Source organism: Schistocerca serialis, chromosome 7 (assembly GCF_023864345.2).
Source record: "Schistocerca serialis cubense isolate TAMUIC-IGC-003099 chromosome 7, iqSchSeri2.2, whole genome shotgun sequence".
NCBI classification, from domain to species: Eukaryota; Metazoa; Arthropoda; class Insecta; order Orthoptera; family Acrididae; genus Schistocerca; species Schistocerca serialis.
This window is the reverse complement of record NC_064644.1, coordinates 128,077,760-128,096,448: the sequence shown is the minus strand read 5'-3', so window position 1 is coordinate 128,096,448 and position 18,689 is coordinate 128,077,760. Positions and strand designations below refer to the sequence as shown.

The 18,689-nt window shown below is 47.0% G+C and overlaps 1 protein-coding gene across 1 annotated transcript in view; it reads right to left on the bottom strand.

The window, feature by feature from the left end:
• The window catches only part of LOC126412925 (neurogenic protein mastermind-like), a 154,542-nt gene that overhangs the window by 122,740 nt on the left and 13,113 nt on the right, over positions 1-18,689 (bottom strand). The window contains exons 5-7 of the mRNA XM_050082813.1: positions 18,143-18,478; positions 5,292-5,485; positions 2,514-2,952 (exon numbers count right to left, since the gene is read on the bottom strand). Of these exons, the coding sequence (XP_049938770.1) occupies positions 2,514-2,952; positions 5,292-5,485; positions 18,143-18,478 (969 nt within the window). The remainder of the gene's footprint in view (positions 1-2,513; positions 2,953-5,291; positions 5,486-18,142; positions 18,479-18,689) is intronic.

Here is an 18,689-nt window from a genome sequence, read left to right as displayed (position 1 = left end):
TCTACTCTCGCAGCCATACGTTCAATCAGGTGCTGGAAGTTTTCTTGGAGAATAGCAGCCCATTCTTCACCGAGTGCTACACTGAGGAGAGGTATCGATGTCGGTCCGGCAGACCTGGCACGAAGTCGGCGTTCCAAAACACCCCAAAGGTATTCTATAGGATTCAGGTCAGGGCTCTGTGCAGGCTAGTCCATTACAGGGATGTTATTGTCATGTAACCACTCCGCCACAGGCCGTGCATTATGAAAAGGTGTTCAATCGTGTTGAAAGACGCAATCGCCATTCCCAATTTGCTCTTCAACACTGGGACGCAAGAAGGTGCTTAAAACATCAATGTAGACCAGTGCTGTGATAGAGGCACCCAAAACAACAAGAGGTGCAAGCCTCTCCATGAAAAAAAAAAAAAGACCACACCATAACGCCACCGCCTCCGAATTTTACAGTTGGCACTACAAACGCTGACAGAGACGTTCACGGGGCATTCGCCATACCCACACCCTGCCATCGCATTGCCAAATTGTGTACCATGAGTCGTCACTCCACACAACGTTTTTTCACTGTTCAATCGTCCAATGTTAACGCTCCTTACACCAAGCGAGGGCGTCGTTTAACATTTACCGGCGTGATGTGTGGCTTATGAACAGCCGGCTCGACCATAAAATCCAAGTTTTCTTACCTCCTGCCAAACTGTCAGTACTTGCAGTGGATTCTGACGCAGTTTGGAATTTCTGTGTGATGGTCTGGATAGATGTCTGCCTATTACACATTACGATCGTCTTCAGCTGTCGGCGGTCTCTGTCAGTCAACAGACGAGGTCGGCCTGTACGCTTTTGTGCTGTACGTGTCCCTTCACGTTTCCTTTTCACTATCACATCAGAAACAGTTGACCTAGGGATGTTTAGGAGTGTGGAAATCTCACATAGAGACGATGACACAATCACATCGGAAACAGTGGACCTAGGGATGTTTAGGTGTGTGGAAATCTGACGTACAGACGTTTGAGACAAGCGAAACCCAATCACCTGGCCACGTTCGATGTGCATGAGTTCCGCTGAGCGCCCATTGTGCTCTCTCATGATGTCTACTGACTTCTGAGGTAGCTTACATGGAGTACCTGGCAGTAGGTGGCAGAACAATGCACCTAATATGAAAAACGTATGTTTTGGGGAGTGTACGGATGCTTTTGATCACATAGTATACAATTCGTGTCAGTTTTCCTCAAAGCGTCGCACGAGACCGCTCAGCATGTGACTTAGGTTCGATGCTTACTACCATCGCACGTCCAATTTTTGTATCGCTCTCCTGCTAGGTTTTAGGAAACCAGAGGAGTAACACGTTCGGTGACACCGTCGCTAGCGTGCCGCTTAAATTTGCACGCAGCTGCCGGATTGTCTAACTTCAACGCTAATTAACTCGGAAACGGCGCCACGCGTCGAATGTTTTTCTTAACAATTGTTTCCCAGCAGAATCAACACACTAACACGCTATTCAGTCTGTTTGTGACCCCGCTGTCCTCACCGCAGATGCGTAATTTCTTGCAATCTTAAGCGTTTTCGTGTCCTATTCTAGTAGCTTATCGTGCGGGGGTAAAACGTTCGTGTACATGCATCTGCACGTAGCGCAATCTCTCTTGTTATTGTGATGTCAACGGGAAATATAAAGTGGTGGTGGCAGAATTGCTCCAGTCTTCCTCGAATACCGATCTATCACACATTCGCAGCTGCAGGCATGTGCACACGTCCTATGCTATTCCATAGCGGTGTCCAGGCGTATACGCACGCCGCTTGGGTTTACTACAACGATATGGCCATCTGAAGGCTTCCTCAATTGTCGACCTCTCACTGCTGCATCTCAGTGAACAGAAAAGTCTCGCGTATTTGTCATACAACATATGTGCCTCACTGCGTGTTGTCATTTGCAAAAAGACGTTGTTTCGATCCCTTGAATCGTTTATGACATATGACTGTTATGATCGCATGACTCGCGATGCGCAAGGACGTCAATTGACGCGTCGCGCGCTCGTCCTTCAGATATACAACCCAATAACTCGAGAACGAAATGAGATATGCTTCTGCTCCGATTTTTAAATACAATTTCTTACGTTTTCTACATCTGATTTACTGCAATGCATGAGCTAAAATCAATCACATGCGAAGTTTACGCAATGCGTCTTTACCTCTGCAAAACTCTAAAAGTTGGTGCAATACTTTAGTTAACTTCATATAGCGCTGTACGTATGACGGATAAGGAAATGATTTCAGTTCTTTATCAAGTGAAGACTTTAAGATGTGCAAGAATGAAATTTTTTCACTTAATAGTTTTCGAAAAATCGGATGTTTAGCATCTGATATCGGCCGGTATGCCGTCTAGCAGCAAAGGCACCAGCATTTGATGATCACTACAGCAATAACAAAAGCAGGCTCGGCAAGGAATACAAAGAGTACGTGTGTAGCAGCAAAAGGGTTGAATATAGGCAGTGAGGCGTTAGCCAACGTGCCAGCGTGCCCGCCTACCTGTATGTGGTGCTGCTGGAGCGACAGCTGCTGCGCCTGGCTGAGCGAGAGTCCGGGCGCGGCGGGCTGGCGCGCGCTGGGCACGCCGGGCGCGGGCTGCGGCGGCTGCGGGGGCGGGTGCGGCTGCGGCTGGGGGCGGTACTGCGCGCCGGCCGGCACGGCGCCGTACTGCGGCGAGTACTGCGGGCCCGGGCCCGCCGCGCCCAGCTTCGGCCCCGGGTAGCCGCCGCCCGGCGACAGCTGCTGCGGCGCCGGCGCCTGCTGCTGCTGCGGCGGCTGCTGCTGCCCCTGCTGTTGTTGTTGCTGCTGCTGCTGCTGTCCCTGCTGCTGTTGCTGCTGCGGGGGCGGCTGCCGGCCCACCCCCGGCGGCGCCTGCTGCCCGCCCGCGAACAGCTCCTGTTTCACCTGCGCGCCGCCAGCGCCGGCCGGCCCGTAGTCGCTGTCGACAAGCGCGCTGCTCGTTCCTCACATTCCACACAATCGCGACGTACAAAAAGCGAGTACACCTCAGGCCAACCACTTAATTAGGCGAGGTGCGCTTAAGGTCAACGAACGACAAGAGTGAATTCGGTCGAACGTTGACAGCCAATGCTATGGCGTCCAGATTCTCATCCACACCACCCAACGGCTCGGGACCGAGGGTTCGGCGGTGTCGGAACCCAGCTCGCTCTGATAACTTGCCGACGTTGCTCATATTTTGTTATTGTTCTTCCGGTATCGTGTATCAATGCTGTCCCACATGTGTCGCGAAAATGGCAACGGAATTGCAAGTTCCGTACGACGCCAGTAGTGACTGCGCGGAATGTCGGCGGACCCGCTGAACCCACACGCCCAGCAGCTCTGGACTACAAACGCCCTCTGCCGCCGCGACACAGGACGGCGGCAGGAGCCACTCACCCGACCTGCACTCACACCTCCATCGCTATGTCGTCATCGTTCGTGCTCGGTACAGTGAGCCTCGTCCTTGTAGCTGTTGTATAAGCTGCACTATCTCTTGCTGCATTGTTTATAATCAGCCTTCGTACGCTTGGAGGAATACAAGTTAAGTAAATCTTCTCCTTGCTGTGTTAACTTGTTCACTAATCATTTCTGCTCCTGTCCACCTTTCCTATGACGTCAGTTGCAACACCACTCTGTAGCTCACGCTCCTTGCTGTAAGTACCACATCATCATTCATGACTGTTATAGGATAGCGTTTCAATTTTGTCCCACCACACTGCTCCCTACGCTTTAAAGGAGAAGTCGTACGCCAGCGTCATTTCTTCTTCTTGTTCTTCTTCTTTTACTGATGATTACCTTCTTGCAGTAAAATAAATACGGCACATGCGACGACTTTCCTCACAATATCGGTCGGTGAAATCGTAGTTAAAAAGCTAGTTTGTAGCAATAACAAAATGAGAATAGTCTCGGCAAGTTCTCAGAGCCAACTACGATTCCATCTCGCCGAATACCTCGGCCCAACCCCTCCGTTTGGTAAGGTGAGAGGCCGAGTGCCGAATCCATTGGCTATCGTTCGTCGGCTTTCATTGGCCTCATGCGTACACGCCTAGAATTGGAGCTAGCTCTAAACGTGACACTGAAGTGCGGCGAGTGTGGAGACCCAAATTACGTGACGGTAGGCGTGCCCCTTTCCAATGTAACATAAGGCAACGATTCCCAGTCGCGCGTCTGTGGCGGCGTGACAGCGGAGACGCCAAATCTACGGCGATTCGACTGCTCGGCACAGCACCGCTTCGGTGTCTCCGCTGTCGCGCCACCACGGACTTGCATTCATTTACAATGAACGAGTGTCACTGCGCACAAAGACGACTACCGCCGCGCGCATTCTGTCGACACTGCCGCCGCACTGCAATCGTACCTTACGGTAAGCCTTTGTAGACTGAAGTGACTCATCGGTACGTAAATGTCAAAACTCTGCTCCATGTAACACACATTTAGTGACTGACGACACATTTTAGGTTAACTGAACCCACCGCCACCGAACTTCGGGTTGACCAGTGACGTAACGACAGAGCGCCGTGTGACTTCAGAAACGAACGAAACACTGACATTATCTGCTTTGGTGACAGACAGTTCTGTAGCGTAACTCGAGGGCTCGGTTAGGTTGCAAGATGACAGTTCGGTTGAGAGTTGGAGAAGCCAACGAATGTGGTCTTGAGAGTTACAGTAATTATATCAATGATTATTATTTTCCCTTCTTAACTTTACTGAATTTTATCAGTGTTTTTCACCACAAACATTCCGCTTTTCTTTACAAAGCACATCTTCTGCTGTCCACTCTTCTTTCTTTGTTTTTCGACATCAACCTCCTCTATCAACGAAAGAAAAAGAAGTGAACTTCAGAACATTTAAACAAGGGGCAAAAACACTAAGTAAATCGACGCAAAATTTATACGGGAAAACTGTTTTGAATTTAGAAATGCCAAAATGTACGAGCCAAATTATGTATGTGAAATTTCCAGAATAGCCACTCAGATGCTCTGGAAAAATGGAAAAACGCGTCTGCTGAAAAACTCAAATTTCAGTATGCTTAACACGGTAAAATAGACTATAAATATGTTTACAGTGCGCATGTTACACTTATTGGACTTTGATGATTTATTTTCGTCCACCTAGACGATCACACGGGTGGTATCGGTGGGTTCGGTATTTCCGTAATTTGTGTCAGACCGGGAGTGAAACCCCTATCCCGTGCTTATCGGGTGCAGTGGCCTAACTTGCAGGCTCCCTGGTACCACTTCCCCGAACTACTAGGAAACTGAGTACAGCGTGGCTCACCCGGCCGGCGATCCGAAGGGGAAGTCGTAGGGCGAGCGCTGCGGCGGCGGCGGCGCGGCGCCGGGCGCGGGCCGGCCGAAGCCCAGCTGCGCCTTGTGCTGGTGCTGCTCCGCCATCTGCTTCAGCGTCTGCGCCGCCGGGCTCAGCTCCGCCTTGCTGAAGTCCAGCGTGTACGGCGCCAGCCGCCCCGACACCTGCCGCGACAACACGCAGTGAACAGTAAACACAAACCACGACAAAAAGTCTAGAACACGTTTTGAAATTGTCTTCATGTTTGTTGAAACACGAAAGGTGCTCTCATTATCAAACACTGGATGAGTACAATCTGCGTAATTTGCGCTCCCTTTGAAGCAAAACCATGTTTCTTACTCGCCTCAATGTTTGTTTCTGTTGTTGTTGTCTTCAGTCCTGAGACTGGTTTGATGCAGCTCGCCATGCTACTCTATCCTGTGCAAGCTTCTTTATCTCCCAGTACCTACTGCAGTCTACATCCTTCTGAATCTGCTTAGTGTATCCATCTCTTGGTCTCCCTCTACGATTTTTACCCTGCACGTTGCCCTCCAATACTAAATTGGTGACCCCTCGATGTCTCAGAGCATGTCCTACCAACTGATCCCGTCTTCAAATCAAGGTGTGCCACAAATATCTCTTCTCCCCAATTCTATTCAGTACCTCCTCATTAGTTATGTGATCTACCCATTTAATCTTCAGCATTCTTCTGTAGCACCACATTTCGAAAGCTTCTATTGTCTTCTTGTCTAAACTATTTATCGTCCACGTTTCACTTTCATACATGGCTACACTCCATGCTAATACTTTCAGAAAGGACTTCCTGACTCTTAAATCTATATTCCATGTCAACAAATTTCTCTTCTTCAGAAACGCTCTTCTTGCAACTACTAGTCTACATTTTACATCCTCCCTACTTCGACCATCATCAGTTATTTTGTTCCCCAAATAGCAAAACTCATTTACTACTTTTAGCGTCTCATTTCCTAATCTAATTCCCTCAGCATCAGTCGACTTAATTCGACGACATTCCATTATCCTCGTTTTGCTTTTGTTAATATTCAACTTACATCCTCATGGATTTTAATTGCTACTCCGAATTTTTCTGTTGTTTCCTTTACTGCTTGCTCAATGTACATATTCAATAACATCGGGGATACGCTACAACCCTGTCTCACTCCTTTTCCAACCTCTGCTTCCCTTTCATGCTCCTCGACTCTCACAACTGCCATCTGGTTTCTGTACAAATTTTAAATAGTCTTTCGCTCCCTGTATTTGACTCCTGCCAACTTCAGAATTTGAAAGAGAGTATTCCAGTCAACTTTGTCAAAAGCTTTCTCTAAGTCTACAAATGCTAGAAACGTAGGTTTACCTTTCCTTAATCTACCTTCTAAGATAAGTCGTAGACTCAGTGTTGCCTCGCGTGTTCCAACATTTCTACAGAAGCCAAACTGATCTTACCCGAGGTCGTCTGTAAAGAATTCGTGTCAGTATTTTGCAGCCGTGACAAACTGATAGTTTGGTAATTTTTACACCTGTCGACCCCTGCTTTCTTTGGGATTGGAATTATTATATTCTTCTTGAAGTCTGATCTCGCTCAGCAGAAGGTAGAGTTTTGTCAATGCTGTCTCTTTGCATCGTATCCCCTGATCTACGAATTGTACAATGACAGAATTTTGCATGTTCGTTCAATGGTACACGTGAAGATTGTCTGAAAAGGTGTTTCGAACACAGTTAGTACTAAAGAAGTAATAAATTAAAACCTCGTGGCACTGGGAAGAAGTTGACTTCCGAGTTGGTCTCATACGTGTTCTATCGGTTACGGATCTGGCAATCTTGCTGGCCACGGGAATACGTCAAGATGACGCAGATAGTTAATGCAGACACGGGTCTTGTGGACGACCACTGACTGTTGAAAAATCGCACCACAATACTGTCAAACGAGAGACAAGACATGAGGACGCAAGGTGTCGGTGACGTCCCCTTGTACTGCCCCCGAGTTCCCTCAGTCGCTACTAGCCGTGACCATGATACCCACATCATGACGACAGTAGTAACACCGCTGAGCTTCAACGAAACATTGGAAGAATGGGACTTCTCCCCAGGTCGCCGCCATACTCGCAGACGATGGACATCCGTGTCAGTGTAGAACCGTGATCCATCGCTGAACACTTTCAGCATTCCACACTACCACTTCAAGGCACCACTGTAAACGCAACCGTTTGTTTATGGTATTAATGGCAGCCTATGCATGGGATGGTAAGTTTTCCCTAGTCCGGTACTTATCACTCTCCTGGAAATGATGCACGACGACGCAGAATGTGCAGGGAGTCCATTATTTTGTTCTCGGATGGCAGGCACAGGATGTGAACAGTGCTGCACAATAGGGCAATCCATTTCTGTCGTTTTAATACGTGGTCGATGGAAACCTTGACGACATCTATGACTGTCCTCACGTTCCCATGCAGTCCAACATCGGGCCACTGTCACACCTGAATCACCCACAATCTGCATACTCCAAAATTCGTCCCCCTGGCCAAATCGATAGCAATGTGAGCGCTTTAAAGCTCTATCAGGTGCTGAGAACGCTGTCTCAGGCGAGTACGTGGCACGACCGTGTTCTTCGGAGTGATCATTCAACATCTGTAGCTGTCCACATTCCTACACCCTGCAAGATCTGGTAAAAACACGAAACTCGGACAATGCTAATGCACTAAAGCGGCTGTTCTATATGCAGCTGTTAATCATTTGCACCGCTACTGGTGGTGTGTGGGCGAACGAAGTAATCCTGACGTCCTACCGTGTGTTACTCAGATTAGAGTAGCAACAATAGTTCTTTAACAGCGTGGACCGTGAATATCCCGATGGCTGCACAGGTTCAGCCACTTCTGAGTCTAGTCCTGAAGACCTGACCATAATCAGAAGCACGGCGTTTCGTGTTCGGCGAACACACGCGCGACTGTGACTCTGACGATCGGAACATTGTCAAACGCATACGATTATCACGCCACACCAGCCCAGCACACGGTAGCGGCACACGTACGTACTCTCTCACTTCAAAACACTTATATTTATCCTTTTGTGCTGAAATGGGCTTTCCAATTCAATGACAACTCTAGCAGGACAGTCGAAAACGCATTGTGACAGAAAACTGTTGCGGCCAGTCTACTAACTAAAAAAAATGGTTCAAATGGCTCTGAGCACTATGGGACTTAACATCTATGGTCATTAGTCCCCTAGAACTTAGAACTGCTTAAACCTAACTAACCTAAGGACAGCACACAACATCCAGTCATCACGACTACTAACTAAGAAAATACTTTATTCAGATACCACAGACCTATCAACAAAGAAGGCCAGGACGAATTTGAAAAAAGAGTCGAATATCTGTCTATAAACGGGATATATGGGGCCTAGAATAGCCTCCGTCTACTATGAACTATAGACGCCTGTCTGCTGGTTACGCTACATGGGCTTCGTTGTACACTGCTGCTTCAAAGACAGCACCGACGTATTGTACAAAGCCGGCTTAAGAGATTCTGCATGTGCGGCAGTGTCCATGAATGGTATGCAGAACCGCAGGACGGCTAGCGCCAGCTTATGAAGTGATACAAGACATAATTAAGGCATTCAAGCTGTGTTTTGTTTAAAATACAGACTTCATTAGCAGGACAGCGCTTGTTTTGGAGATTGTTTACGAGAGGTGGCCCTTGTAGCCTTAACTGAGAAGTAGTCCGGTAAATAGGATAAAATTATGCGGAGAAAACGACATCGAGTATACCGAAGATTAACTGAATGCCTGATACTGGGCGGATATGCATATATTCATTCCAATCTTCTATTAGTCCGGTCCTGCGTATGCACATGTCAAATATTTTCACATATACAATGACGGAAAAAATACCAACACTAAAAAATAATTATGTAGAGACATGAAAAATTCGAGAATACATTTATCTAGCTAACACATTGAAATGATTAACATCAAAAGAGCACACGTTAATGAATGCGCGAGAAAAGCCATTGCAAATGTGCAATTCACGCACATTAATAACCGGCGTAACCACCAGAATGTTGAACGCACGCGTGCAAATGTCCATGCAGTGTGTTGAACAGATGCCGGACGTCAGTTTGTAGGATGGAGTTTCATGCCTGTTGCGCCTGGTCGGTTAATACAGGGACGGTTAATGCTGTTAGTGAAAGGCACAGCAGTTGTCGTCGGATGATGTGCTCGATTGGAGACAGATCTCGTGATCGAGCAGGCCAAGTCTGCATGTCGAGATTCTGTAGATCATGCTGGGTTACAGCAACAGTATGTGAGCGCGCGCTATCCTGCTCCAGAGAAACCCCTGGAATGCTGTTCATGAATAGCAGCACGGCACGTCAAATCACCAGACTGACGTACAAATTTGCAGTCAGGGTGCGTGGGTTAATCACGAGAGTGCTCCTGCTGCCATTCGAAATCGCACACCAGACCGTAAGTCCAGGTTAGGTCCAGTGTGTCTAGCACGCAGACAGGTGCCAACTGACCTCCTACTAACCAACACTGAGGCAGAGAGAGCCAGCGTTCATCAGAAAGCACGACAGACCTCCGCCCTGCCCTGTGATCAACTCTCGCTTGACACCACTGAAGCTGTAAACGGTGGTAGTTTGGGGCCAGTGGAATGCACGCTACGGGACGTCTGGCTCGGAGCTGACCTTGAAGTAAACGATTTGTAACAGTTTGTTGCGTCACTGTGGTGCCAAATGGTGCTCAAATTCATGCTGAAGATGTGGTACGACGCACCAGAGCCATACGCCGAACACGACAGTCTTCCCTCTCGGTAGTGACACGTGTCTGTCCGGAGGCCGGTCATCTTGCGACCGTACATTCTCGTGGCCACCTCTGTCAGCAATCATGTACAGTGGCTACATTTCTGCCAATTATTTCTGCAATAGCGCATAAAGTACACCTCGTAGCGTTATTACAGGATCTCAATCAAAATAGGTGTGGTGTCGATAATGGCGTCTTTGTCGCCTTAAAGGCATTCTTGACTAAAATCAACTCACCAATTCCAATCCCAACTGTACGTAACGTCCACGACTGTTACAGCGTGTATTTAAAGCAAACCTGATTTGCTCCCTCATAGTGGTGCTAATAGCGCCACACTCGTGCAACTAGCGCGAAATTTGAATAGACATCATCTTTCACATGTAGAAAAACGCCTTTCAACTTCGCTTTACGTCGCACGTCTCCTCCTTGGTGTTGCAATTTCTTTTCCATCAATGTATTTAACATATTTCACACGTATTTTTACACATATTTCACCTGTACATTTAGTGAATTTCGCCCTGCGATCTCATTGCTCACGCAGCTCGATTTTTATAACATCGGATCTCCTACATTGTGTGTCCCAGAACGACACAGTTTTGCTGGTCCATTCAGGGGTGTATGCGAATATTGTCCGCCAAATATATCTCGGATACGGTTAGTAGTAACGAAGTAACAAATTAAAACGTTATGCTTCACGTGGCAGTTTTACTGCATGAACAGGGAATGTATAGTAAGAGATACAGTTTTTTCTTTTCATCATTCTGAGAGGGCTGTCAGAGAGGAAAAGTTTCGTGAAGATTTGAAATTATGAGTAAGGTTTGTTGCAAGTCACTACGTGCTCTCATTCTCAAATACTGGATTAATAAAGTACTTGCGTGTCATGAGCTACACTGCTTTTTCACCCCCACCCCCACTTCTGTGATAGGTAGGTGGTTCCCATACTGTAGCGATTGTTTCCTGACTATATAATACGTGTAACAAGTTTTTTTGATTTTGGTCCAGTGGTTTAGACGAGATGTGGAACATACACACATACATAGACAGATAAGTACATCCACTTTTCTAATATGTATGGATTAATATCCATTTTTAAAAATGTAATATTTTTTTTTTTTTTTTTTTGGTGGAAAGACAAGGCACGTGGTGGAAGCTGACGATTCTGCAAGGCAGCAGCCGGTTTCCTCAGAGGGGATGGGCTGCTTCATTCATTCAGGGAGTATAATGAGTCGCGAGGTTTATAACGCGGCGCGCACCAAGGACGCGGCACTTAACTCATCAGCACTGCCTTGTCGGAAGCTGACGCCACACGCTGGCGCGACGCCTGCAAAGGCAACGCAAGCACTTTAATACCACGCAGCGGCAAGCTGCTCACTATGGGACTCAAAACGACTGGCGGTTCTCAGTCAGCCACCACAATGAAAAGAAATCAGTTACAGCTTATCACTTACTCCAATTGCTTTGAGAACCAAGGCTTAACAACGCCGAAAAGCCGGGGACGCTAAAATAACAAGGAGTACCCAATTTTTTGAATATTAACATTTTCAGCGCTGATAGGGTGATGGAATGGCTAGGGAGAGGGAGTAGAAAGAAAAACAAAGTAAGTTAAACACTACAGCAACACGCACGAGTCTGTGTGTGTGTGTGTGTGTGTGTGTGTGTGTGTGTGTGAGGAGGGGAAAGGTGGGTGGGGTAGGTGCAATTTTTTCGGTAAAGTCCACGCCTCCCGATTAGCGTCGAGAATACTGCAGGAATTTCGCACGGCGGTTCTACGCAAGGTCACAGTGGAGATGGCTCGCCATAGTGTCAAGCGTGTATCTTATCGTGTGTGACTCAGATGAGTGTTTCTTCAGTGCTGTGCGGTGTTGCGCTGTGATTCTGTCTCGACAAACGTCGGAAAAAGGAGAAGGAAGAGCTGCTCGGCCTGCTGAACTGCAAGTTGCATTCCCTCCCTTTGCGAACAATTGCGCCAATTTCTTCCACAATTGAAAGGTGAATCTGTTAGCTTCTGGTCGTCCGAAAATCTGAACCCACGGCCTATTCCCCGAAAAGATTCACAAACCTTTTTCTTTCACATAATTATTTTGATAGTCGGTCTCAACTACGGGTCGGGTCACATCGTTCCGAAGTATTCCAACTGCTTCACAACACTCCGCCTCACTGGTTGGACATCACGGAAAAGCATGCTACTGGCCCTTGAGAGAACTGTGCTAGTACAGCAGTCGGCGCAACAAGCACCCAACCCCGCCTGTAATCCGACCTTCAAATCCGATCAAGTGGCGATAAGCGTAACGAGGTATCTGAATGTATCGGTAAAACAATTTTCGCAGTTGTTCCACTCATGGGAGTTTCGGCGACTTTAAACATGGTAAGAATTCGAAGAAATATTCGATTTGAAGATGGAATTGTCAATCCAGCCACACACCCTGTAGGTGAGGATGGGAGGGCCTCGTGCATCACGTAAATTGGCCTGGGCGTGACAGTGCACGGTGCCAGTATATTCCAAAAAGCCGCGAGCAAAATTCGATTCCTTATGTCAGTCATATCTCGCGTTCTATTAAGCACCGAGATAAGGTGGACTGATAGGGTAATAAATGAGGCGGTTTTGCACAGAATCTGAGAGGAAAGGAACATGTGGATTGTTTGGTTGATTGGGGGAGGGGACCAAACAGCGAGGTCATCGATCCAGTCGGATTAGGAAGGAACCATCCCGGAATTTGCCTGCAGCGACTTAGGGAAATCACGGAAAATCTAAATCAGGATGGCCGGACGCGGGTTTGAACCGTCGTCCTCCCGAAAGCGACTCCAGTATGCCAACCACTGCGCCACCTCGCTCGGTGAATATATCGAGAACACTGACAAGGAGAAGGGACAGGATGATGGGAAATCTGTTAAGACATCAGAGAATGACCTTAGTGCTACTAGAGGGAGCTGTAAAGGGCAAAAACTGTAAAGCAAGATAGAGATTGGAGTACAGCTGATAACTGAGGACAAAGGTTGCAAGTGCTACTCTGAGAAGAGGAGGTTGACACAGGAGAGGAATTCGTGGTGGGCCCCATCAAATTACACAGAAGTCTGTTGACTCAAAAAAAGGGAACAAATGTTTTGGATGGACCTTGGCCTAGCGATCGTTTGAATACCTGTCGGAAGAACGGGTATACTGTAGCTATCATACAGTAGACGGTCAAAATTTAAACGTTACGCACTCAATCCAGCACAGGCAAATAGAGTGAACCGGAATTCGTTTGCATTCGGTGTGATCCACGATGGGCCTTAGATAACTTATAAAAGCACTACGTATTAATGGGCGGTTCCTGAGAAAACCCGGAAAACCATGATCGCTGAGTACCTAAAGTTGGTATGACAACTTCTATAATTTCTATTCGTGGCAACTCCTCGAAATTTTTACCACATGTTCTCACGATGATGTCCTTGGGGAACCTTGAAACATTTTTCAATACCATTATCCATTACTGAGATCAAGAGCTTCAAATTGATCGTACTTCTGCACGTAAAATAGGCGCTTACTAACCGGTTGGTTGGATGATACGGGGAGGGGACCAAAGAGCGAGGCCATCGATCCTATCGGATTAGGGGATGATGGGGAAGGAAGTCGGCCAGCCATTTCAACTGAACCATCCCGACCTTTGCCTGAAGTGATTTAGGGAAATCATGGGAAACTTAAATCAGGATAGCCGGACGGGGGTTTGAATCGTCGTCCCCCGAATGCGAGTCCAGTGTGCTAACCACTGCGGCACCTCGCTCGGTGTGCTATCCGGTCTGAGTCGTAACTGTAGTTTTAACGTAGTAAGCACATGACAATGGTTCTGGGATATTCGCAAGGGTTCTGAGATCACCAAACTATATTTGTAATCGCCATTTTTTCACCTATAAAACTTTATGATGCACTGTCTCTATATAATGGGCACTCGTACCTGTACAGGCTGTACTGACCTGAAAATTATTCGGAGGTGCCACCTGGCGCCGGAAGCACCTACAGAATTTATGTTGTCATACGAAATTCTTTGTACTTGCGAAGTAAACACAGCATTTTTTAGTACACCGTAGATGTGCATGTTGTGTATTCTTCTTTTTTTGTTAAGTTAATCTGCGTTGGATGGGAGACTATTTTGTGCATATTATTCCTACTCATTTGTTGTTTAGATGTGTCAAAGTATGTAAAAGTGTCGAAGTTTATAAATAAACTGTCAAAACATTACCGACCTACAGCATTCGTTTTATAAAGCAGGTCACCCTGCTGTAACATGGAAAATAAGGGAACCAGCTGAAAAGTGCTCCTATCGGAGCACGAAAAGGCGAATATACTCGTCTTTATAAGAATCTGACAAAAACGTGGGAACCACCTGTCTAAATCATCATTCCATCTTCCCCAGCAAAATTTTGGCATGCTAAGATATTCGCTCTATTTTGTGCTGATAGGGAGTAGCAGAGAGACAGTGACAATGTAAGGCAGAGCAGACATCGCCAGTAGAAGACGTAGAAGACAAAGAGTGAGAGGAGAGCGATGGCGAGAGAGAAAGAGAAAGTGACAGTGAAAGAGAAAAAGAGATGGATGAAGACAATAGATGAGCATTAAGATACAGAGGCAGCGCAAGAGAAAAAAATGGATGGAGATAGTAGCAGTGGGAGAAAAAGAGAGAGGAAATCAGCGAAAATGAAAAATATAGGTATGCGTGGGGACCACACATACGCTTTGAGAGTCTAGACACCTCCTCTCTCTCCCCCCCCCCCCCCCTCCCCCCCCCGCTCCCTCCAGGCTTGCGAACTTTAACACGAAGAAATTTTCCCACTTTCGCCCGCCGATTATACCCACGTGTTAAAAAGTTTCTCGGTCTAGGGGTCAAAAGCCGGAGCAAACCATCCCAAGGACAGGTGCGGAGAGGCGACAATGGTCGTTGAAGAGAAAGACAGCAGACTGTACGCGAGAAAGAAAGAGAGTGAAAAAGAATGGGGGCAAAGACAATGGCAGTGGAAGAGAGACAATGAAAGTGGCAGAGAAGGAGACAGTGGTAAGGAAGAGCGAGAGAAAAGGATGAAGGTAATGACAGTGAGAGACAAGCCCAAGAGAAAACGTCAATGGAAGAAAAAGGAGACAATGGGAGAGAGATAATATGCAGAGGCCGTGAGAGGGAGATGCTGAGTGTGAAGGCTTAACTAGAAAGAGAGACAGAGTAAAGGGATTTAGAATGTTCTGCGTTAAAATAGCACGAATATGTTCGCATGCAAAAATTTCTGGTGAGAAAGGCGGAATGGAGATTCAGGCAGCTGGCCCCCACTTTTTTGACAGAGTTTTAGAGAAAAGTTTACTCGCTTTTTTGTGCTCCGATAGGAGGATCTTTCAGCTCGTCCTTATATTTTGCAATTACACTGACTATAGCGGCCGGCCGGAGTGGCCGTCCGGTTCTGAGCGCTACAGTCTGGAGCCGAGCGACCGCTACGGTCGCAGGTTCGAATCCTGCCTCGGGCATGGATGTGTGTGATGTCCTTAGGTTAGTTAGGTTTAATTAGTTCCAAGTTCTAGGCGACTGATGACCTCAGAAGTTTAGTCGCATAGTGCTCAGAGCCTTTTTTACTATAGCGGCAAACAGCTTTTCAGAGCTATTCGTGACTATTGCTTACGTGTTTGGATTATCCATATCTGGACGGTTCAACGGAGAAAACGTATACAAAGAAGAATAGCGCGAATGACCAACGGCTTGTATGCTCGAAAATCTCCACAGGTAGACACTCCAAGAAACCCAGATAGTCAATAACGAGACCCGGGTTTCGTGGTCTAGTGTATGGAGCTCTTCCACAGCTCACGTGTTGCTCCCGTACTGACCTAGAAGATAAAATTAGACTATTAACAGCATTCTCAGAGATGTTAAAGCAGTAATTATTGCTGAAACCCGTCGGCGAATGTGGTGAAAAAAGAGACTCTAACAGACAGTACCACAAGTATTCTCTGTCACGAACTTTATAGTAATTCGCACACTACAAAAAGCACACACAGATACATAACTGCGCCGATCCCATAACTGAGCGCTGCTGAGTACCGCGAACGTCACTTGCGCACACTGGCGTATTTACGTAGTGGCGAGGTCACGACAGTTAAATGGTGAGGCCCTTCATTACAGATCACTTTGTTCGTCAGCTGGTCCCATTAAGTGCTACGAAAGAAAGCCGTCATCTTTTTATATGTACTCTGTGCCTCATACAAGGTTCTGGTGAGACAATTATCTTCCTCGTTCAGTAATCAGAGAGGATGTGGAGGTCTACTTCTTATATTAAGAGTCAGTAAGTGTTTCACGTTTCATTACTACCAACATTACTTAACTAATTTAGTGAAATGAGTTCTTAATTCTGTTTCAGTGAATGTACACAATGTTGCATCACGGTTCCGCGAATTTAAGTCAAATTGCAGTAATCGTGCGCCAGTGCCTCATAAATTCAATAATAAAAATAGAAATAATTACAGTGTATGAAGAATAAATTGGACGAATTTCCAATTTGTATGCGAATTTCGAATTTGTATGTAGAAACTCCAGAAATTCAATCGAGGTCTATAGGGCAAATGAATAAATCCGGTGTACGTGTCACGGCGAAAGTACACACTATCTGATTAAAAGTATACGGACACATATTAGTGAACGTTAATGGCGTCTCGACCTCTGCTGAAGACACTCAGTGAGGTGTCTGTTAATTCTTCCTCGAGGCTGAAACCAGAGTAGATATTGACGGACGCTGGTGTCTGCAGCGAAATCGACGTTCTAACTCAGCTCAAAGTTGGTCCACTGTGTTCATCGGGACTCGGGGCAGGCCAGTCCGTTCCAAAAATCATTGTCGCACGGATTCTGCTTCATGTCAGGGTGTACTGTCATTCTGATACAAAAAAATCAGCGTTTCCGAACTGTTCCCCTACTGTACGCAGTATAGAATGCTCTAAAATGTGTTCATATCCTTCCATATTTAACATTTTCTTAAGCGCAATAAGGAAACCACATCCTAACCACAAAGGCACCCCCACACCGTAACACTACTTCATTGTTGGCACTATGAACGATGGTAGGTAGCGTTCTGCAAGCATTAGTCAGCCCAAACCCTTCTACCGGATTGTGACAAAGTGCAGCGTGAATCATCACTCCAGATCACTGGTTTCCAGTCGTCCACTAACCAGTGGCGACGCTCTTTACACCCATCGCCTAGAACTGACTACAGGGGTCTATGGCTTATGTGGAGCAGCTCGACCACTGTGTCCCACCCTTTTTCGCTTCCTACGGACAGTCGTTATGTTAGCTGGACAGCTGGTATCACTCCAGAACTCACGAATCATTTCTTTCGTTGATTTTATGCGCTTTTTTGAAACTACCTTTCGCATTACTCGACGGTTCCTGTTCGTCAGCATATGAGGTCCTGTAACCGACTTGCGCGGATTCAGAAAGGCTGAAATGTCCCCTGACACGTTCGAAGCGACTGAGCCGTGCTGACCGTTCTATTCTGCTGTTACTGCTTGTCTCCTCACAATGCTCCCCCCACCTCCTTCTATACTGGTGGGTTCGCCTTTCGTGAAACCTAGTGGTCATATCCGTATTACAATGGGATGTCCAGATACTTATGGCCAGATGATTTAGTTAAGGAATTACTAGAGGTAAAATTATGTAATAGGCGGGTGGAGAAAGAAGCATGGGAGAAGGTAAATGGAAATGACGAAGTAAGGTACGTTACTAAGCATTCGATTCCCTCATGGACGACGAGTTCTCGAATATTTCAGCTTGAAAAGGATGAGGAAGTGATCAGTCGCAGTACTATTGAAATTGTCCTACATTATCCTCATGGGATTTGGAAATCCGTGCATGGTTGGAAAGCATGAGAGCGCCTCTCCTCTCGAATGGGGTTCCAGAGCACAACCTCGGTTGGTATTTTTGGAATGGATGTGAGCAACAGCAGAAATACGCACAAACCCCTTGTCATTATCAAGACACAAGACAGACGGACAGCAGGTGGAGCGCAGCACACATTGCTGAGGACTCACCTGCTGCTGAGCCTGCGGCGCCGTCAGCACGCCCGTCTTGTCGTCCTCGCGACCCGCCCCCGCATCACCACCAGCGGCACCGCCGCCACCCCCACCGCCGCCTGCACCGCCTCCGCTACCGCCTCGGTCGTCGAAATCGAACTCCTTCATAAACTCCGAGTGGAAGTCGGAAATCTCGGAGATGAGGTCGTTGAAGGCATCGGAGGTGATGATCTCGTCGCTGGTGTCGTCGCCGATGAGGTCGGACAGGCCGGGGAAGGTGACGCCGCCGTTGGCGTCCTTCTCCAGCGCGGCGGCGCATTGCTCCAAGTCCACGAACTCACTGTCCATCTGCTCCTGAAAACAAAACGCACGTGCATATCCGTCACTAAGAGCATGGTCCGGGGTGGTGGAAGAAAAAATGTTGATTTGCGATGGGCTGAACTGCCCAATACATTGTGTGGGGCTAAACAGAAAATGTTGTCTTGATGTTAGTAGAAAGGGAATATGTAGATGACGTACACTGTGTAACTTATGATGTACAGAATCAAATTGGGGAGAAAACAAT